This window comes from Dermacentor variabilis, unplaced genomic scaffold, assembly GCF_050947875.1.
Source record: "Dermacentor variabilis isolate Ectoservices unplaced genomic scaffold, ASM5094787v1 scaffold_18, whole genome shotgun sequence".
In the NCBI taxonomy this organism is placed as follows: domain Eukaryota; kingdom Metazoa; phylum Arthropoda; class Arachnida; order Ixodida; family Ixodidae; genus Dermacentor; species Dermacentor variabilis.
Window position 1 is genome coordinate 2,076,226 of NW_027460346.1, and position 23,119 is coordinate 2,099,344.

General features: G+C 45.9%; 1 protein-coding gene across 1 annotated transcript in view; it reads left to right on the forward strand.

Annotated features, from left to right (window-relative positions):
* Positions 1–23,119, forward strand: part of l(2)37Cb (DEAH-box helicase 16 lethal (2) 37Cb) — a 128,416-nt gene that overhangs the window by 65,642 nt on the left and 39,655 nt on the right. The window contains exons 11-15 of the mRNA XM_075678245.1: positions 1,855–1,965; positions 6,549–6,664; positions 7,640–7,781; positions 17,457–17,525; positions 17,636–17,767. Coding sequence (XP_075534360.1) covers positions 1,855–1,965; positions 6,549–6,664; positions 7,640–7,781; positions 17,457–17,525; positions 17,636–17,767 — 570 coding nt within the window. The remainder of the gene's footprint in view (positions 1–1,854; positions 1,966–6,548; positions 6,665–7,639; positions 7,782–17,456; positions 17,526–17,635; positions 17,768–23,119) is intronic.

A 23,119-nucleotide genomic window follows, 5' to 3' on the forward strand; every position in this document is an offset into this window, starting at 1 on the left:
AGTTGTTGTGAGAACAATATAATGACGAGGAGGCTAGTGCCCCTCCCCCCACATTCCTCCATCCTGCTGCTGAATGTGTTGACTCGTGCAACTGTTTAACTCTGCTATCATGCGTACTCTGATCACGTGTAACAAGCCACAGCTGTCGGTGTTCAAGAATGGCACTGCTATAACAACTGCAAAGAGGGGTTACGGGCGGTAAGTGACATGCAAGCTCTGCCAAAACATCGCTTTGGTGGCCTTAAAAGGGGCTTTTTAAAAAATGCGAGAAGGTTGCCGCGGCAGCCTGTTAGCTAGAGAAATACAGCAGAAACGCTGAGGCGAGACGGCCGCATGCATCTCACCATATACTTCTCACTGGCTTCACGAGAAAAGCCCATGTCCGTCAGCCTTGCTTGCATTAGGCAAAGCTTGCCAGCATCCTTCTCCAAGGCATTCAGGTGCTTCACATAGTGCCGCGGAAGATCCCTCATGAAAACGAAGCCCCAGTGAGACTGAGACTGAGTCATCTGCAAGGCCTACTGCAAGGACAACTTTGAGACTGCCCTGCCATGTCATCGCCGTCACTCTTTGGTGCAGACACGTTCATGACAATCGCCTCATCAGTTAGAAACACTTTGTTTCCAAATCTTAAGCAGTATGCTTTCTTTTCACTGGCAACGTCTTGTGTTGCCAGTGATGAATGGGCGATCAGCCATATTCCGTTTCAGCGGCGAATCTAATGAGGCTAAGAAACCATGTGGCTAGGAACGACTTCGATGCAGCCAACAAAGACGAGCATGAGCGACTCGTTGGCAGAACTGCACAGAATGAGGGGCCAGTGAGCAATCTGGGAGCAACACAGTGCACCTGGTGCGGTTCATTCATGTTTCAGATGGTGGTGCTGCGTAGAGCTATGGGTGCAACCCATTCATGTTCAGAGAGTTGGAAGGGCGACGGGAGAGAGGCGCGTGAGGCTGGCAATATGGAGAAGGCTGGAAAATGAGCACACAGCAGCCGTTGGGCCATCGGGCAATCGTGCAGTGGCTCGAATGTCTCTTTGGGTTGGCAAATGACAGCGGCGCGCGAGCTTTGGTAGTAATTACTTTTTTTATTTTCCAGGATTTCACACTTTATTACCTTTCGACACAGACACCCAGCAGCCAGACTTCGTCGTTATAACCAATAATGCGGCATGGGGGCACTGTAGTAAGCGAGTTATTTCACTGTAGAAAACATACAAAACTTGACAGTGCAGCAGCTTCTCATTGTTATAATCGATACATTGTTAAACTCGGTATTGTGATAAATGGGTTCAACTGTAATTGTACCCCTGTGAGCAGCAGATGAGCGAGCATCTTGCAATGACCCTTTAAGAGATTAGAAACCAGATAGAAATCAGCTTTTACGAGCGTAACGAATGGAAACAGCCTACGAGATGAAACCAAAATTGGTCGCTGAAATGCCAGCATAAAGAAGCCGGCGAATAAAAACCAAGCGGCTACGGAGTGAAAAAAAGATTCCTTGTACTAACACGGAGTGCAGGGCAACAAAAACTTGCTGGGCAACAAAAAGTTAAAAAATGGGGTGTGTTTTTCAAACATAAAAGATGGTGCCATAAATATGTGACATCGATCATTTGGGACTTGTTCACAGCGCCATATATTTAGGGCATTGACCCTCAAAGGGTGAACTCGAACTCTGATATCTCGAAATGCCGCTTAGCCAAAATTTTTTTATTATTGCAAGGTTTGAATTTATGCAAGTCAACAAAGGGGACTGCTCCATATTGAGCAGCGGAGGACGTGCAAGCCCATTCCTACATGTTGAACTGAGGTTTTTAGGTTCTCCTTGTTGGCTGTCCTTTCCTTCAAGGGCTACACAGCTGACAAGATGAAGATTGCCTGCACCCAGCCACGACGAGTTGCTGCCATGAGTGTGGCTGCTCGAGTCTCTGAGGAGATGGGGGTCAAACTGGGAAATGAGGTGAGTATTCTGACAGCTCATAAGCTACCTGTTCCTGTTTGTGAACCAGATGTCGTACAGTAGACTTGTTCGAGAAAAGGCTCTGTTAAGCGAAATTCTCTGAACAATTTGGAGGCCTTTGTTTGGTGTCCTATACAGTAAAAGTTTGTTCATTCGAGTTCTGTGGAAGTGCTACGAAAATTTAAAGTATACGAAATTCGAACTAATAGAAGTAGGAGAAAAAAAGCGCTCTGTTAAGGCGCGTATATAGTCCGACATAGCGTGAGCGCACTCGCTCACTCACGCTACGTCACGTTGGTGAGAACAACGACCATTGTTGGCGCAGCCAACATAACCGGATGCGGCCAATGCAGTCCGACCTGTCCGACATTGAAATTGCTCTTGCTCCATCTGCACATTCTTCATGCCGACTGCGCCGACCCATAGTGCATTGCGCGAAGAAAAAAGTCCCTACGCCATGGCTGTTCAAAACGGCCCGTGGGTTGGGAATCGTTCTGCGCATGCTCTGAAGAGAGCAGCCTCTGACGGAATGCACATCAAAATATACAGGGGACAGGATTTCGGCTGGCACGACGCAAGCGGTGTAGCATGACTGGCCACAAGCGATGCGCGCCGTAAACGTTGGACTATAGATGCGCCTTTGTACAGCCAACGCTCGCCATAAGAACAAGAGCTGCACTCTAAAATGCACTCGCGAAACACACCGCAACGTGCTGCGACATTGCTCTCCGTTGTACTCTCGTAGCTGCACCGGCTGCGCGATGCTGAGTTCCACAATACGTATAGGTGGCATCCAAACACGCATTCAAGTGATGCTTTCTTTTGAGTAACAGCCACGAATCTGAAAAATTATGCTTTTTAGTGCTGCTAGCGCTGATAAATGTCACGGCCACAATGTTTTAAACATTACCTGTAGCCGCTTCTTGGCAAAACACCTCCTATAGAAAGAGCATAGCCTCCAAAATGTAACATGAAACACTCAGTGCCACATCCGCATTTGTATCTTGAAGGTCTTGAGAGAGGGAGAGAACCGGCCAGCAACAGAGGCATTGGCCATGCCTGGCCAGGCCCAAACATGTCTCTCTTCAGTGAGGCCTAACCAAAGGGCCACAGATGGAAAGGGCAAAGCTGCATGACCCTCGTGGCGACACCAGCATCGCCAATGGGCCCCCGTGCACTAGCACTCTCCCCGTTCACGATGGTGCAGAGTTCAAATTGTCGATGGCGGGGCAGATTTCAGTGTAAATTAGCGTAACATGATACATATTGCTTTAAATACATTGTTGGATGGACTGTGGCGGCTACTTCAAATCATTCAAAATTTTGAATAAACGAGTTGTGAATTAGCAAACTTTTACTGTACTGTGTGTTTCTTCAAGGACTGTGTCAGATTATTAAAAATACGGGGTGTGAGACGAAATGCCGAATTTTACTTGCCAAGCTTGGTAGCAGCAGCAGACATTAAAGTGTTCTCACTGATTACCAATGCAATTAATAAATAAAAAAATTTTTGCTAGATAACCTTTTAATTAATTATACTTTTTAGGGCATGTATAATTGCAGAGGTGAAATCGGCCAGCCTTCGAAGCATAATATTTTGCTAGAAACTCTCTGCCTTAACCATGTTTCGAGAAATTAGTGCTCAAAATCATCAGCCAAATGCGCTGCTGTTCCAGTTAATAATATGTTTCCACACTGTGGAAAAGTTCACTATGGAAACCTGCAGGTGAAAGTGAGCCTAGGCGGCATGATGGGAATCACTGTCATGCCCATTTGTAGTCTCCTATTGAGCCATATAGGACTTCTACTGGTGATGCTAGCGATTTCTTGGGGGTGATGCAGTGGGCGGTCAAAGCAATATGGTCGATGTTGCAGTGCGTCGCATTGGTGCTTTTTGTTAGGTGACACACCTGTTAATGATTAGTTCACAGCTTTCTGCTCCATTTGACCATAAGTATGTAACTACTTAAAGGGTTCTGCTGAAATTGAGGACGACGCAACGAGCTATGGAAAGAAGAATGATGGGTGTGACGTTAAGGGATAAGAAAAGAGCAGATTGGGTGAGGCAACAAACGCGGGTAAACGACATCTTAGTTGAAATCAAGAAAAAGAAATGGGCATGGGCCGGACATGTAATGAGGAGGGAAGATAACCGATGGTCACTAAGGGTTACGGACTGGATTCCAAGGGAAGGGATGCGTTGCAGGGGGCGGCAGAAAGTTAGGTGGGCGGATGACATTAAGACGTTTGCAGGGACAACATGGCCACAATTAGTACATGACCGGGGTAGTTGGAGAAGTATGGGAGAGGCCTTTGCCCTGCAGTGGGCGTAACTAGGATGATGATGATGATGATGATGATGATGATGATGATGATGATGATGTAACTACTGCCTACAGTTGCACCAAAGCCATTTCTGCACCCATCGACTAAGCAGATTGGTTAGCATTGGAAATTGAATGGCCATGTACTTTACATCCCGCATTCCACTATATACATACATTCCAATAGTCCACATGACGCATTTTCATATCATTGTTTTGAAGCATTGTGTCAAGCACAGTCAATCCAGGATATACTAAACTCGGTTATATCGAATTATTGCCTATATCGAACAGTTCTAATAACCCCTTGGAAATCCCATGCAACAGTATAGCACTGTACTGTGCACTTATCGAACTCCCGTTGCCTGTCACATTTGATATATTGAACGCTGCACTAGGCGTTCGCGCTAGGCCCCTGCAAGTGCACTTCTCCTAATTGGTTGCAGTCACTTGCGTTATCGGAAATATTCATGCCCACAAAACGGCACTGTTTTGGCAGATGCTGTTAAAGAAGGCATTGAATCTGAAGGATAGTACATGCCTTGGAACAAAAATGAAGTGGCGCAGGTCTCAAAATTTGGATGGCGCACGTAGCAGAGGTCTTATGTGCACTCCATAACGGCAGATCATCTTTGGCAAGCTTCATCGCAACATAGCAGGGTAAGGCAGTGAAGCATATTGATAGCTAAAATAACATCGCCAAGCAGTGGGTTCGTTATCGGAAAGATGATCGTCACACTGCTTCAAGAACGCAAAAGGCACCCCGTAGTCCCGTCCATTATGCATGTTCCACTAGAAAGCATGAATGGCACTCAATCTTTTCACTGAGTGACTCTGGGCATGGGATGATGAACTGGAGATGTCTGCACCACTGGGCTTGTCTTGTGTAGTTTCTGTGAACGGCATTTTGTGGCTCTGCATGTGGCCAAAATGAATCTGACTACAAGTCCCGCTTGCACAGACTTTTACATTACAGTTTAGATTTAACAAAGCTACGACACGCCACACTTGCACTGTGCGGAAAGACCACCATGGCAGTGGTGACAAGACTCGCTGCGCAATTTGCAGGCCCGCACTGAACGCGTTTCATTTGTGTTGCAGGGAGACATCAGTGGAAATGCAACTCGGGGGCTTTACAGGTTGGGAGCTACTTACAAATTTAACAGCGTTTGCATGGTCGCTATTCATTATGACATAATGATCGGCTGTTTAAATGGCAACATCGTATTGCAAAACACTTGCAGCCGGGCATGTTCATGCGCGATTTGCAGTATAAATGTGTTGATGCATTCAGGCTGGTTTGCTCCTGTGCTGCTCCCATTTCTACTTTGTCCTGTATAAAAACTTGCAACAAGAACATCAACGCACGAGGTGCTCTGTGGCCAGGTGACACGGGCTTTTATAGTTAGCATTGCAATCAGTTTGTCAAGGACCATTCTGCAGCGCGAATGACTTAACTGCTACATTCATGTGCAAAGAAAAAAAAAAAGTAAACTCTGTGCATTTGACATGGGCTTGAAGAAACTAACCAGAAAATTTTCACTTTTCACAATCTAGGGAGAATGTACGAGACGTGCAGAGTTCTCATATATGCATATTAAAACATGCAGAGAAGCATATTTTATATTTTGAATTATCAATACCTATATTGAATGCTTTCATGATCCTCTTTGAGTTTGATATATCCGGGGTTGACTGTGTTATGTTATTGCACTCCTAAATTTGCTGGCACATCAAACCATGGATATGGGAACAGTGCTTCACATACTGTAAGCCTGCATTGCTCCAGTGGTTTTCTTTTTTTTGGTGATAATCAGCGAATCAACATGCTGAGCTTTACTCATTGGGGAAATGGCATGCTCTATAGCGGTGCAGGAGGAGGTGTGACAACTTGCCACGCTACTCTAGCCCGGAACGTAACTGTTGAGCCATTTTCTTTGAGATCGGGCATCATGCATATAAACCTGTCGCATGCATCTAATGGGCACCTGTTTTAGCTCTGGGGAATTTCACATATTCGCTACGTGACCAAGCATATTCAGTATATAAAATGTTAAATGTGCATAATTCATAATGAAACTTTACATTATTTGGACATATCCGTGTTCACTATAACAAGGTTCAACTGTAGTTGTTCCAGAATCTCTTGCCTCAGACACTGCAAACCCAAAGTGCCTGCTGTTGGCCAACATGGCTCCTGAACATTATTGGCACATTCCATCCTCTGCCACCCTCTGAACCTGTCTGCATGTCTTTCAGGTGGGCTACAGCATCCGATTCGAGGACTGCACATCAGAGCGGACAGTGCTGAAGTACATGACAGATGGCATGCTTCTCAGGGAATTCCTCTCTGAGCCAGATTTGGCTAGCTACAGGTATGACAACCTTCGTGCCCTTTTGCCCTGTTGGTTTTTGCATTGATAGCATCATTGGGTGAGATGTAATATGTTTATAGCATTACTCCACATCCTACAATGTGTGCATTCATAGAGTGTCTCCATGCATAATGTTTGTTTAATAGTGTTAGCGACCGATTTTTGGGATTTGCGGTCCCGTCTGTTATAGACGGGACCGCATAAATGTTTGAATAATTCGGTTGTCCGAAAAAACTTTTTTGACATTGTGCTCACAGATCAGTCTGAAAAATCAAGTGACATACCATGTGGCATCTGAAATTTTAGTTGCTGTTATACATTGGTTTTATGGAATAGGTGTCGGTGGCCACAAGGAAGTCTAAATTATCAAGCAGGTTCAAACTATCAATTGTCCGAAATCATTGCACTAAGACACAAACCACAACAGGTGCTCAATCAGCTTTTGTCAGTGTTTTGACACAGTTTGCTGGAGCAAGAAAAGTAAGACCTGATGGACTCGATTTTCTGTTAGCAACAGTCATATGAAGCCAAGGAAAGTGTAAGGGAAATTGACTGTTCATTAATTGAAATGTAGAATAACTGAAGAAAAGGGAAGAAAAAAGAAGGCAACTTTCTCTGCATGGATCCGAATCCACTAGTACCTCTAAATGATGCGTGTGATCCTCTACTACCAGCTCTTGACTTAACAGCAACTTCCAGTTGTCACGAATGATTCGATTTAGCGAGAGCACTGCTTGACCTGCAACACAAGTACGGAGGCCAAAAATGATGTCGCGAGCGGTTGCACCCTGCACGAGTCCACCCCCTTTAAAGTGCATTGTTGGTTGAAAATTAGAGCATATGCTACCACTATAGCATCCCTCATAGTCCAGGGTTGACTATCAGAAACTGAAATTAGTGAGAGGCAATTTTAGGCGATGGGATTTATGATGGACCAGTTTCTAATCAAGGTAGCGTGGGGTCACTTCACTGCAGTGTGGTCATAGTGGACGAGGCACACGAGCGCACACTTCACACAGATATCCTGTTTGGCCTGGTCAAGGACATTGCACGATTTAGGCCAGACCTCAAGCTGCTGATCTCCTCAGCAACCCTGGATGCTGAAAAGTTCTCTGAGGTGAGAACCCATTTCTGTTGTTTTTTATTATTTTTTTTTCACTTCAGCAGGGGCAGTCATGATTTTCATAACTTTTATTTAGCCCTTTACTGGCAACTGTAGAATGGGTAAAAGCTTCTAGCTACTTAATGGCCTAATCATGCAGCCTGATGTTAAGGCTCCATTGTTGCAGTGACTTATGTACCCCTGCACTTCAAGTTTCCTTCAGATACCTCAAGCTTTTGTAGTTTCCACACCCTGAAAATTTTATGGGCAGACACATCTTTCTCTGAACGATACCCTGCTAACATACTGTATTTATTCGAACTTAAGTCAATATATATGTATTTTTTTGTAAGGATGAAAGCAGTTCTGGAACAGCTGCGCCAAACTGCGCCGAGAGTGGACCTTTGTGCCATCCTCTGTGAAAATAGCATTTTAACGGAAATTTTCGCTGAGTCTGCGCCAATGCAAGCATACGAACGAAACGCTCCTTCCGTCAATGCTTCGCAGGTAACATATCTCATATAAAAGCCAACAGCACGCTATCATCATCATCTTAGAAGGAAGCAGAGGCCTGTCAAAGTCATCCAATTCCTCATTCCCTTATTTTTCTCTGACGGACGTACAATATAGAGTGCCGCTATACCATCTTGCTGGCACTTTATTTCGTTCATGAAACCAGTGGGATACCGTGGAGTTTGCCAAAGGAGGATGTTACATTCTTGGATTAAAGGTCAGCTTTCTCTATGTTTATGGGTAATAGCAGGGTTTTTTAAAAGAGCCCCGTGATCAGAATCGCACGTGGTTCATAGTTTCGAATGGTATTAGTAAGCACATGTCGGCTTCTGCATGTATGAGTTAGTGAATAGCTTATGATTTATAATAGTACCACCAGTTTTACTGGTCGCATGGATATGGACCAAGTTGTTAATTTTGGCACTGAGAGTGAACAAATGGGGGCCATTGAAAATAAAAATAGAAAAACAAAACCTTGCGAGTATTTGTCGCTGGCCCAAGTGCGTTCTACAGTCAAGTTTTATATGTATTCTTGAACTTGTTTTCTATGTCCAGATATTGCGACTGACTTTCGCAACGTCATTTCGTACTTGCGACTTAGCTATCAGTGCACCCTGAAGTTTGTGACCCGTCAGGGTAGCCTATACAATGGCTATGGCGCTACACTGCTGAGCTCGAGATCGCGGGTTTGCTTGTGGCTGCGGCAGTCACATATTGGTGGAGGAGAGATGCAAGAATGCGTTTAATGCAAAAATTGCAAAGGTGCAAAAATAATATTTTCGCAACTTTCTTGTGCTGTGCCGTGCTTTATTGAATCAAATGAGAGAAAGCGAGAACCTACGACACCGTTTCTTGGGTTTGATGGCCGTACATTTACGGGGACTGAGGTCAAATGTGGTAAACAACAAGAGCAGCCACTTCGATGGGTACTGCCACATTTGTTGACGCAAAACTATTGTATCGAGTTTGAGTCGCTGTGCCATGTTGGCTATATAGCGTCACCGACGCAAATGCAAAACCCTCCTTGCGCCTTGCACATGCGCAGTTTCACTGATGCTATTTCTTTGTTCGAAAGCTCCCTAATGTGCATGGCATGACACGTGCAGGCGTGTATACTCGATCGCTCTTGTGGTGAGCCTTTGCCAACAAGCCGTGACTGTGGCATTGTGTTGCATCCTTGGTAAATAAACCCGCGTTTGTTGACAATCTGTCTGTGGTGCCTTCTCCGGGCATTATCAGAGAGTCGACAAACCCAGCCGCAGTGCCCTTTCTGCATTGCGGTGTGAAGGAGCGGTGTATCCTTTCGTGACCGCGCTCGTAAGGTAAGCCTTGTGCAAACCCATCTCCACAACATATCGACTATACTAGTTAAAATTTGCATGGTATATGGTAAGCATACGTGCGTTTGGCCCTGAGCCAGAAGTGCTTGCTGCTGTGCCAAATCGGCTTTTTGCCTGCGCCAGGACATGCGCCGAAAGGTGAAATGGCTGTTCCACCACTGCCAGAGTTGGGAAACTCTAGGGTTGGCTTAGGTTCGAGGATCTCATTAGGAGCTTTTAAAATGGTAAAATGGCGCCCTGCTAGCGCCACTGTAAAAAAAAGCATCATTTTAGCCATCACTGTCCACTGGGCAGCCAACCGAAGCAAAGGCAAAAGAACACCATTGTAACTGCTTTGAGTGCATGCTGTGCAAGTGTGCAGACGCGTTCCTTGTTTTCTTCTTTTCTTCGACGTTTGCTTATTGCCAGACATCAGCATAATGTCACCGAGCAGCCAGTGCCACTGCAGTGCATTTAGAAAGTGCTGCATTTTGAATGCACTTAATAGCACTGAAGATTGTGAGCTGTATAAAGAAAACATCAATAAATAACCCAGTTACGGCAATAAAAACAATGATCCCAGTGATGACGATGGCAAGTGAGCTGGAACAATTCCGTGACTGGCGCCAGATACTGGTAATAAATAATATTTTGCCTTTCGTGGCTGTTTACCTTGTGGGCTTGCATCCGAGGAAAGTTTTTTTTTTTAATTTTAAACCATCCTAATTTTGGGGGTCGGCTTAGATTCGAACAGATACTATATTAGCTACTCAGCACTTCGAACATGTCGTGCTGCTTTCTGGTGACGTACAGAATCCAGATCTTCCCGATTTCAATATTTTCCTTTAGGGTATGGATGCAGAAATATTCCAGAATAGCCTACACTACTTGTTGGATGTGTATCCGATGGCAGGGATGACTCTGGAGCTGATGAGAAGGACCGTGACTGCGTGTTTGTTACCTGTTACCATAACAAAAGCCTGAAAGCTCATAGTCTCAAGTGTCAAAAAGCAAGTGAGCGAGTAATTAGTGAAAAAGTGAAATGTGGTTGACTTTCAAAGCAGGTTGAGGCCTGATTCCAAGCAAAGTATAAACTGTGAGGCACCTTGTGACAACCAGATGCAAGGGCAGGCAATATGGTCTGTTTTAAATAATTTCTTATTTTGCCCTCAAACACCACACACCTAGTACTCTTACACAATGCATAGAGGCAAAGCTGTACTCAGAATATGTGCATAAAATACGAGACTTGGCCTATCTGCTTATGCGAAGGGTATTGTAGAGTATGGGTCTGAGTATTCACTGGGAACTGCCTTCAATGCCACTACACAGCCACCAAAGGTGAAATGCAGCATAAATTTTTGTTTTGTTTCTGTTTAATTTATCTTCTCTTTCTACTTCTGGCACAGGTTCTCTCTTGTTTTTCCTCTTTGACTGTCAGTGTCATATGCTTGCAAGCCTAGCATCTATAGACAGCAGACCAGGGACTTGCGTGCAAGCAGCACACAGAACTTGGCTTTTTGTAAGCATTGTGACCCTCATCATGTCAAATTCCAGCTGCCTCTCTCTGCTAGCACTACTTCACATCTCTTCTCCATTTCATTCTTCACATTCTTTCTTTCAGTATATTAGTCCATTGGCCAACTCTCCCTGCTGCTGCAGTTCCAAGCCACTTCATTCTCTCATATTCACCTGTTCCCCAATATTATAGACACAAGGTTCACGATAACTGCACTCTGTTTTTACTTCAAATCTGCCAATATGTGCACAGCCTGAAAAATGTTTACCAATCACAGAGAGCTAATGACAGATCTGGAATAAGAACAAAGTGAAATAGTTTTACGCTATTGCGACCAAGAATACAGCGCTGATAAAATTTATTATTTCATCATCTAACAAAGAGGGTAGTGCCAAGCATCTCCTATTCATGGAACATACCAGCTTATGTGTTGAAAACACAACTTGCGACTATGCTTTGTCCAGAAAAGGAACCTCTAGATTCCTTGTGCAAAATACAGTGGAACCCCGTTCGTACATTTTTCACCGGACCGGGAGAAAAAATGTCGCAGTCAGGAAAATGCAGCAGTGAAGGCACATTCACACCGAAAGCGGAGCGTCTAAGCGGACAAGCGGATTTTCAAAGTGGCGAGGCGGCGAGCGCCCGCACCTGTTCAGACCAGCCGTGTTGTCTGGCTATCCGCACCGCCGGGAAGGCGGGGCATCTCGCAATTTCTTTAGCAATTTCAGGGACGTGCCGCCATCTCGCGGCACTTTGGGTTTGTACGCGCACTTTCGATATGTTTTTCGTCGTGGGTCGGCGCGCTCCCTTCCGCTATCTACTTCTGCAAAATGATGAGCTCAGACGAAGAAAACGAGATTGTTGGCATTTTACTCGCTACTTGTCTAGTCGATTTTCAAGATTTGTTACAGCGCAACACAAGACAAGGCCGAAAAAAGGTATAAAGCGATGACACGGTGCCGTGTCGTCGTTTTATACCTCCTTTTGTCCTTGTCTTGTGTTGTGCTGTAACAAACCTTACTATAAATCCCAACCAACGGGCCCCACTTGCCGTTTTTACGCTTTTCAAGAGAAGAAGCGAACAGCCCACAGAAAGACATTCGTTTACATTCGTTCACCAGCGCTTCCTCAGTGCCGGGCTCTGATCGGCTGCGGCCAAAGCGGCCAACTTATCCACGCGGAAAAAAACGGTCCAGGCGCGATCCGGCCAAGCGGCCACGTATTTTCCGCAAAGCGGAAAATCCGCGGCCGCTTGGCCGGATTTGCTTGTTTGCTTGTCCGCTCCGCCTTCGGTGTGAACGTGCCTTGAAAAAAGCTCCAAAAATGAACAAAAACAGTTTAGTTCTGACTTGAAACCATTTGTTTCTACAAAGTTGCCTTTCGAGGCATAAAAAAAAATAGAGAATGGAGGCTTTCTCGTTCTTTAGGTCACTGGACAGCACCACACGTTTCTCAATCGCCTGAAAGGCCACATTGCTGTCATCGTTGCTTTCAGGTGCACAGTACCTGTGCAGGAGGTCCAGAGCTGTGGCTTCTGCAAAGCTTGGATCTGCTAAATCCCTGGAATCTTGTGGCTTGGGCTCATTGTCATCATCGCAAGCATGGGCGTCGTCACTCATGACCGAGTTCGCAGCGGTCTCGTGGATGCTCTGGCTCTCCAATGTCACGATGGCAGCATCCACGGCGATGTAATTGTTGTATGAGGCTCCGATGGCACCCAGCGTATACATCACCTCACTGTGCTCTTGGTCACTAATGGCTGCTACTGACTCTTCAGGCTCTTCAGCTTGCACCATGGCCGTTTCCACCTCTCTGTCCAAGCAAAAGCCACACCTCGCTAAGCAGTGCTGTGTGGTTGATGCGCTCACTGCTCCAAGCTGTAGCGGCATAGTGCATTGCATCAAGTAGAGAAATGGTTGCAGGCTGTTGTCCACGAGCAATAAGTTCCAGACAGCACTTCATGATACACTTCCAATAGGGGTGCTTTAAATTCTTTATGATGCCGGCATCCAATGACTGCAAATGGCTTTTTGTGTTTGGTGGAAAAAAGAACACAAGCTTGACGTTCCAAAAAAATGGCAGGTCTCTCAGATGAACTGCTCAGTTGTCAATAAAAAGGAGAACACTCCTGCATTGCGAATCGATCTTATTGTCGAAGTACCAAAGAAATTCTTCAAGCAAAGAACAAGTCATCCACGCACGACTGTTGGTTTTGGTTTTGTAGTGGCATGGCAAGGTGGGGGGGGGGGGGGGTAGTTTTCTTCAGTTACCATGGGTTTCGATACCTTGCGATCACCCATGGCTTTAGCTTGTCCGAGCCGTCCATATTCCCACGAAGAAGCATGGTAGACTGGTCTTTGCTTCATTTGCCTCCGTGGTACGCTTCACCTTTCATGCTTAGCGACTTTGATGGCTGCACCCAAAAGAAGAGGCTGGTTTCGTTTGCATTATAGTATATGTTGTGAAGCTCATACCCCTCAATTATATAGGAAAGTGTGGTCTTCCAATCGTCCACTATGTCCAAGTTAACACTCACTGCTTCTCCGCTGACCGCTCTATAAGCAGTGCCATGCCTCTATTCGGAAACAGTCAATCCCGGCATTTGACACTGCAAAGTCTATGATTCCCAGCCTCTTGGTTATTTCTATGGCCTTCTCGTTTAAAAAGCTGCCATCGAAGTTCACACCAGCCGTGCGACCTTGCTTGAACCACATCAGAAGTGCCTCATCGAGGTTCCTGTACTTGGCGTCACAAGCTTGCTTAGCTTTTCCGTCGAAAGCGCAGCGTTTCTTTCTATCTCAGCCCACTTCAAGACGATGCTGTTAAGTGTTGAGGGTGGTAGTCCAAGGCCCTTGGCAATGTCAACTCTGCCACTTTCGCGATGCCATCAAGAAGGCGCGACAAGGATCACAATTCCAAGTTCAGTGTTGCTGCTAGATAGCCATTCAGCACCTCCTCTAACTAGATGCCTGTGATGTGAGCCAAAAACCGCCTGCCCTTCCCTCTCCCTTTTACACCTGTCCCTTTGGTATGGTTGCTGGAGCCGCCTCTTGGAGGACGCTTGCAACATACCGGAGGCTGCGCCGCTGGTAAAATTCGAGCAGACGACGACCGCACATTGTTATCTGTGCGTAAGAACACAAAATTCATGCTATCTCCTCGTTCACTCAGCTTACCACCATACATTTTGCTCAATAATGTGCCATTGGTGCATGTCACGATGCTTGTCTAGTCGGAGAAAAAAAGACCCGGACGTGTCTTTCCACAATGCTTTCCGACAGCAGTATGCATGATCCCTGGCAATAGCAATTTGGAGTAAGAATTAAGTGCCGTCAAGTTACCCTGTAGTGCTCTGTAGTGTGCAGTCAGGACTTTCACACTGTGGACTTCAGGAAAGACTCGCGGAGCAGCTGCTGAAGCCAGTTGTCGTGCCCAGTGCTTTGACAGTTTCAAATCAACACAGGCATCCCTAGACCATGGCCTCCTGCACCAGCCGTGAGCGCGGAAGCTGCCAACCCGGCCTCTCGGCAGCTAGCTGCGCCAACAGAAGTCACATGACTCCAGCAGTAATGTTGCAAGTGCCACCCCGCGCTTCCGGCTTACGAACGGTACAGAGCGCCTCCAGTGGAAAGGAAGCGACGTCGCAGGCACCTAGTTAGAGGAGGTGCTTGGCCATCCACGGAGGGCCATCGAGTGGTGGCGACTCCCACTCATGTGCGGCTCCGTGCAGCCAGTTCTGTAGTCAAGCCAGACCAATGCTCGTCAAAATGGCGGTCAGCACTTGTTGCTCGGCCGGGTTCGGGGTGCCAGATTGCGAGGTATCATATGGGAACATTTCCGCAGTTACAGTGTAACAGCGAGGTTTTTAATGCAAGGGATTTTATGCAAGCTATGCTGTGACTGGACAAAAAGTATGTAGCAGCCGGGAAAACGCAGCACCGGGGAACATAACAGCGGGGCTCTACTGCATGTAGGTGTGCTCACGTGCCTAGGCCCTGTTTATTTTCCCAAATAAAAGTGAGCCTTCTAGTTCACTCAATAAAACAGATTTATGGCAGTGATGGTATCACCATGCAGTGAAAAATTTCATCACCTTCACATGTAACACGTGAAATGCCGTCAGTCTGTGCCATTATGATAGTTTGATGAGAATAGAAAGTTCACTGCAGCGTACAGCCTAAATTTATGGACAGGATATATAGGAGGCCTGTTAAAGCATCAGTAAGTCCAAACTTTATTTCAGTTTTCCACAAAAACTGGAGTTTTGAGAGGTAAAGGCAGCCTAAACAACCACTTGACAAAGTTGTTTAAGCCAAAAAACAACATTTACAGTTCCAACAAAATATGAGGCAAAATATAGCACATGTCTTGTCCATAAATTTAGGCTCAGATGAAATCATTGTAGAGAATAGAACATGCAGTTCAGGCTTGCATGCCATGATAAGTACCACATGCAAGTAGGGAATTATGTCATACAGTGTTTTTAGTTTGTATGCCTATTAAAAGAATGAACAGTAACAAATTAAATTTTACTGTAGGTCAGGTAAGGACCGTTGGCTACTATTATACCTCAGTTTTACCTGATTTGCTCTTTTCAACTGCGTAGGAAGACTAGATGAAGTTTTGTGCCCACTTATGATGCAGTTGTCCAAAAGTGATGAAACTTGACCACTTTTTAGCGTTGTTGCCCTGCACTTCATTGAATTTTAATGCTCTACTGAAGCTCTGGTAACATTCTGAAAAATGACACCTTCTGTAATGACGTCAGTAATTCTATTTTCTCTCTTTAGTTGGTCCTCATAAGGGCTTGTAATTGCCGCAGTTGCCGAGACTTCAGCTGTGCATTTACTGATTTTTTCTCACAAGGTGACAGTAATTGGAAAGAACTGTCGAATGCAAGCTTGTGAAATTCCACTCTGTCAGCTTGTTAGCACAGTGTCACAGTGGTCCAGTTATACCATGTAACCTTGAAGTTCCACATGTAGAAGCTATGTGTGAAAGGTTTGGTTGCATTGAATCTTAATCTGTTGTTGGGGAAATTTTCACACATGTGCTAGCTGGGTACAAGAACACTCTCTGGTGCCATTACTGGGAGTTCCTGCTTTTTGTGGAAAGCTAAATCTTGTGTCAGTGCCCGCTGCCACATTGTCTTGTGCCTTTTTTTTTTTTTTATTTTGCTTGTACAGGCACACTATCTGAAAAATTTATAGTTTTATTTATTTATTTATTTATTTATTTATTTATTTATTTATCACATCTTGCAGTAACTGTTCTTAAAGGTAGTGGCCTCAAGTTCAGTTAAAGGGGTTCTGAAGCACCCCTCAGGCTTGGTGAAATAACATAGCATATGCTGCTGTGAACACCTCAGCCAAGTTTTGCTGTAGTACGCAGTGCATGGAGCTCACAAGCGGAGTGCAAAGTCACCTTTTTCTCAAGTGCTCTCTTTTCAACAGAAGCCTGCTCCTCATTCTCTTCTGGACACTTTATTTCGCAATAAAGCGGATTACCATATGCAGCTGCTATTGGTAGCTGCAATTTGCTACGTAGCGTAGATACTGCAGCCGCCGTAGAGTGCTGCCATGAGTCCACTGGCGAAGAACACTGCAGCTCGCTGAGGACAACCGCATTTGGCTTACGTTTAGCATGTCGTAGACACCAAAATCAGAAGCCAGGGCATCTATGTTAACATCCAAAATGAAATTTGAACTGTGCACCACAGTGACATTTAGAAGGTGGAACGTTGTGGGCATGCCCCACTCTGCCATAGCCTTCGCGGTGCAAGGCATTGAAGAAGTAACGGGAGCACAGTGGAGGCCGTGTTTGATTAGCAGTAACTCTGCTTCTGCTGAATGCATTGAATTACTTTTTATGGCAAAGTATTTCTGAAACAGCCTATTTTCTCTTCAAATGCCTTTCTCCACTTCGATAAAAAGTGGTTCAGGGCCCCTTTAAAAAATAGTTTATCACATATCACACCAAATTTTATGACTTGTGGTGCTGGTTTGTCATACTTAAGCTTTCTTTCTGCATACCTCTGACAGCAGTGACAGCAAAATTTTAGAGCAACTGCATCTACATTGGGAAATAATATCTATAATAGCACAGTAAACTAGGCTAGTTACAATGCTTCAATTTCATTCATTGTATAGGAAACAGACTTTTAGAACATCGGTCCTTGTTTATAGAGCTGGTCTCATCACTCTCTGTCAGTCTGTTTATTGTGTGCTGCTTGGAATGACAGCTCTAACTAGTACACAGGTCACTTGTACTTCCAATGTAACAATTCCTGACCTTGCCTCTAACCACATTGCTAAAGCATCTTGCATTCTATGTGTGCAGTTCTTCGATGATGCACCTATATTCAAGATTCCAGGGAGGAGATTTCCGGTGGACATCTACTACACCAAGGTACTTGCTTTGCCACAGTTTCTTTACCCTGTTTGCATTTCTTTACCAGCGATTTTGGCGAGAGCCAAGCGCAGCCATGCCCCTCCATGTTGCTTTACACCTCTTGACAGGCTCCCGAGGCAGACTACCTGGACGCATGCGTGGTGACAGTGCTGCAAATCCACATCACCCAGCCGCTGGGTGACGTCTTGGTCTTCCTCACAGGGCAAGAGGAAATTGAAGCCTGCCAGGAGATGCTCATGGTGAGAGAGTGGTGTGGCCCACAGCTAAGGCTACTTTCACGAGTATTCAGGTGAAGGAGAGGTCTGGCTTCCCACTGTATGGGGACAGGGCCGGATTAACCTATGAGCTAAGGAGGCAAGAACCCCAGGCTTCCAACTGCCCAGGGGCTCGTGAAAATGTTTCCTTGACTGGCTCCTGAGGACATCAGGGCAACGTCAAAAATTTTTGTTATACAATGGAAGTTGTAAAGCATCCTCCAGGGAGCATTCTACAGTGAAATCTTGATATAACAAACTTCAGGGGACCGTGGCAAATTGTTCATTATTCTGAAAAGTCGTTATAGTGAAAGTTCCAAAAGTAACCATTTCACCCATCAAGCCATCAGTTTATCAGTTGTCACTGTATAAGCTATCCACAAAAATGACGTTGTTGGCTCTCGGCCCACCCTGTTGCTATTTTCCATAAATTCCGCCGCCATGCACCACCGCAGCACCATACATAGGGTGGCACGTGCAAAAGAAATGCTGACACTGAGAAAACCACTGAGAAAGAAGAAGCTTCATGTCACTTATAAAGCATAATGTTTCCTTTCGTTGGGTTTGTTTTTCACATTCCTTGCCATGGACACCGCTGTCGCTCGAGGCAGACACCCGAACTATTCCAATTTGCAAGCATATGTAAACAACAATGTCCATAACCATGTGGCAACCCTGCGAGCACAGAGGTTACATTTCTCTGTGAGCTTAGCTGTTAGAACCGCAAAAAGAAATGCGAAAGAAAGAAGAGGTGTGTACAGCAAGAAGGGCGTGAGAAGGAAGAGAACGCGCCTCCATTGCTAGGCGACAGTTGGCTGGGCAGAGCATGCGCTCGCAAAAACCTGATGTGTCTCCAAAGAAAAAAAAAAGTCCCCTCCCGGCATTATTTTTCCTCCGGTGCCGCCTCGTGTTTTCAAAAACCATGCGCTGCAGCGTCCACTTTCTGCGCCTTGTCATCTGCTAGCCTGCTGTTCTAGCTGCCGTAAAGGATATATGGAAATCTTAAGGATCCCCAGATTTTGGAATGTTAGTTCATAGCACTGAAGCGTTGTTAAAATGACACAGAAACTGAATCATCATCATCATCAGCCTGGTTACGCCCACTGCAGGGCAAAGGCCTCTCCCATACTTCTCCAACTACCCCGGTCACGTACTAATTGTGGCCATGCCATGCCTGCAAACTTCTTAATCTCATCCGCCCACCTAACTTTCTGCCGCCCCCTGCTACGCTTCCCTTCCCTTGGGATTCAGTCCATAACCCTTAATGACCATCGGTTATCTTCCCTCCTCATTACATGTCCTGCCCATGTCCATTTCTTTTTCTTGATTTCAACTAAGATGTCATTAACTCGCGTTTGTTCCCTCACCCAATCTGACCTTTTCTTAAGGTCAGATCCCTTAACGTTACTCTTATCATTCTTCTTTCCATAGCTCGTTGCGTCGTCCTCAATTTAAGTAGAACCCTCTTCGTAAGCCTCCAGGTTGCTGCTCCGTATGTGAGTACTGGTAAGACACAGCTGTTATAAACTTTTCTCTTGAGGGATTATGGCAATCTGGTGTTCATGATCTGAGAATTCCTGCCAAACGCACCCCAGCCCATTGTTATTCTTCTGATTATTTCAGTCTCATGATCCGGATCCGCAGTCACTACCTGTCCTAAGTAGATGTATTCCCTTACCACTTCGAGGTGGTAAGGGAATAAGGGAAAGGTGGCACATGGTGTTCAGTGAAAAACATTTCCTTTATTTGCGGAAGTGGCGAGCCAGTAAATGTGGGCACAGATACATCTATAGGATTTACGCGATTTTAAATATTTTTATTACGACGCAGTGAGCGTGTACGCTGTCACTAGGCTGCTTTAACATACGATGATGTGTAGGTCCATTATATGTAGATATGTCAAGCCAAAAACAGAACCTAGCCTGTTCACATTTCTCGAATGTTGTGGAAGATACTATAAGCAGTCAGCATGAAATTTCCGAAAATTTCGTTAATCTGAAAAGTTTGTTAATGTGGTGTTTGTAGTAACAAGGTTTCATTCTACCACGAGAATTCTTAACCCCATAAGGGCTCATTTAAAAAAAAAGTAACAGTATCAAAATGACTCTTTTTTTTTTTATGACGTGAAATACTTCAGTAACATGTTTAAAAACACAAAAATAACTCTGGGAACATTGTGCTACAAGGAATTTGCGGGACGACCATCTCGTCCATACTTTGTTCGTCTTTGGACTCGCTGTCATTTAGAGTATCGTCACTGTCTTTTATGCTTGAAGAATGCAACACGAAGTGGACATCCTTGTCACTTCTGCTATCATCATCATCATCATAATCTGACTAATAGCAATCTACCGCCTTTAATGTGCCCCTTACCAGGTCTGGCCATTTTAAACTGACAAGCACAGTGCATACAATGCATGCTAACGATCATGCCTACAAAGTGTTACACTGTTACATGCCGCGAAAACCGCTGAAATTTCAAACCAAATGCCGACGGTTCTGCTGGCTCAGCCGCTGGATCCAGGAATGTTCTGCGGCACCAACCACCTCAACCTGGAAGACTGGATCACCACGTATGAGCATATAAGTGCCCACAACAAATGGGATCTGACGATTATGTTGTCTAACTTGGTCTTCTACCTACAAGTTACGGCGAAGTTGTGGTATGACAATTATGAGGAAGAGCTTAACGACAGGGACACGTGCAGACAAAAGCTGAGGGACTTGTGCAGCCGTCTCGCTGGGCAGAAGAGCACCACTGAGAAAGAGCTTGCGACCCATGCCCAGACATCCACAGAATCATATGTCTCTTACATCCAGGATGTGCTGGCTCTGTGCCGTAAGGCCGACAGTGATATGGCTGAGTCAGACAAGGTTGGGCATGTACTGAAGGGGATCGCTGACGATGCTTTCAGCCTTCTCATCTGCAAGAATTGTGAAACAGTACAGGGCATCATAAAAGAGTGCCAATGCTTTGATCAGGCCAAGTGCTGCTGCATTGCAACACCGTTCGCTCGTCTGGCGAAAACAGCTGCGACATCCTCTTGTGACGACAGGCTAGGAGTCCAGTGACCATCATCATCAGATGACATGACGTGGATAGTGCGGTGAGAACTTGAAGCCATGGCTCCTGCAGCCCTTTTTTCCCAGCCCACTGAACCAAACAACTTGCCTACAGCACCATTTGTGCAGGCAATAGTCCACGAAGAACTCGCTAATCTTGGAGTTCATTCTGTATGTGCCATGGCCGCTTCACAGCTGTCTCATGCTCCAGGTCCATCGACTAGTTCGCGGTTTCCTGCACGCCACTGAAATCCAGCTGAGTGGAAAACCGTAGCTGATCGGCCAATCTGTCTTGTCTGCTGGTGTATCGGTCATGTTGCTCACCATTGTAACAACCGTACTGTCTCCTCCCTTCTGCGACTGCCATTCATCAGTTATTATCGCCCCGAACAGAGCAAGCATCGTTTTCAGCCTCCATTCGCACCGCAACAGCTAAACGATGTCACTGGTGCTCCTTGGAACAGTCCCTTGTCGTCATTCCGACATCAGCAGTCCACCAGCTCGTCGACCATCGTCCCTATCGCCGCAGGCTTGTCGCCCACTGTCCTCGATGCAGCCCCGACACCTGTGTCTGGAAAACTAAGCAATGCAGCTCCCGGAGGTGATGCTGCATCGACCACTCGACTGCAAAACCCTGTTACCACTTTATTGACCAAACAGAACTTGATGGAAAATTTAGTCTATGGCGTCAGTGTCCCAGCACTCATTGACACTAGTGCGCACGTATCCGTGATGAGTGCCCAACTGCGCTGACGCCTGAACAAAGTTCTCACACCCACTGCATCACGCACCCTCCGCATCGCCGATGGAGGAACGCCTACCGTGCTTGGTATGTGCACCGCTCACATTGGCATTACAGGTCGCCTAATGGCTGTTGTGTTTGCCGTTTTGGAACAATGCCCTTGCGACATTATACTTGGCTTGGACTTTTTATTGTCCCATTCAGCGCTCTTTGATTGCGCGTTTAGTGTCATTCAGCTTGAACTGCCCCATGGCTGCTATAGTCCACTAGCCACACAACCACGGTTATGCTCTGCTGAATACATCCCCCTGTCGCCTCAAGCCACTACGTCCGTCACTCTACTGTCATTCCCATCTGTTCCTGACGGCGTCTATGTACTATGTCCCACCGCTGACATACTGCTTAAAAGAAATTTTTCCGTTCCCCTATACCGTGCTCGTTGTTACAGGCAATCAGACTTCGCTCCTTCTCCTTAATTTTAACTGCTCGACTCAATTTCTTCCCTGAGGCATGTCTTTGGGCGACATCTCGCCTGTGAACGATTGCGAGATATCAGCTCTTGATGCAGAAATTCCGTCGCTCTCTACAGGACCCTCCAATTCACTAACTCTCCCAGACGAACTTAGCAAGATGATTGCACCTGATCATCCTCCGGCCTAAGCTGCTGACCTCCGCCTTCTGTTGGAAACTTACCACGAAATTTTGGACCTTGACAGCCAGCCTTTAGCCCAGACATCGGTGGCCACCCATCGTATTTACACCAGAGATGCCAATCCGATACGCTGCTAGCCGTACCATGTTTCACATGCTGAACGACAAGGGATACAGTCAAACCCAACTATATCGGGCCCGTTTACATCGAATTATTTGGTATGTCGAACAATTTCTGAACATGGTATAGTTACGATGAGTATATATATCGCAAAAATTACATGTACATTGAACAAAAATAGCAGCGATTCCCAATATATCGAACGACAAGTGGCGCAAAGTGCCCCCAGAAGTTAGCTTTCCCTCATTGCGATGGGGTAACTCAGTGGCGCGACTCCCTCCAACCACTCTCCCTACCATGACCGTGCTGAGTCAGGCAAGCCGTCGACACCCCCCCTGCAAAAAATTATCCTGGCCTGCCCATAGCGCTTGCTCACACAGCCAATCAGAGGCTCTTGTGCTCTCGTTGTGCAAGATGACGCAAGTGCAAGTTGTCTCGCTGCTTTTCTGGTTCATTGTGTTTGCGCCTTGTGGTCCTTCTCCCGCTGTGTTGCCATGATGAAGCGGTAGAATGTGCCTTTTGCCGTGAAGCTTGAAATCACAAATCGGGTTGAACGCGGTGAGAAGTCGAATGTCCCCTCAGTGTGCAAGATTCCGAGGAGCACTCTCAGCATGATTTTGAAAAGTAAGGGGGATATTAGGGCTAAAGCAGACAAACTCGCGACCTGGTGCCCGTGGTGCCCGACGCATACACACAGCCGTGTACAAGTGGTTCATCCAAAATTGCTTCAGACGTGCTGGCTTCCGCATGCCTGGTGATG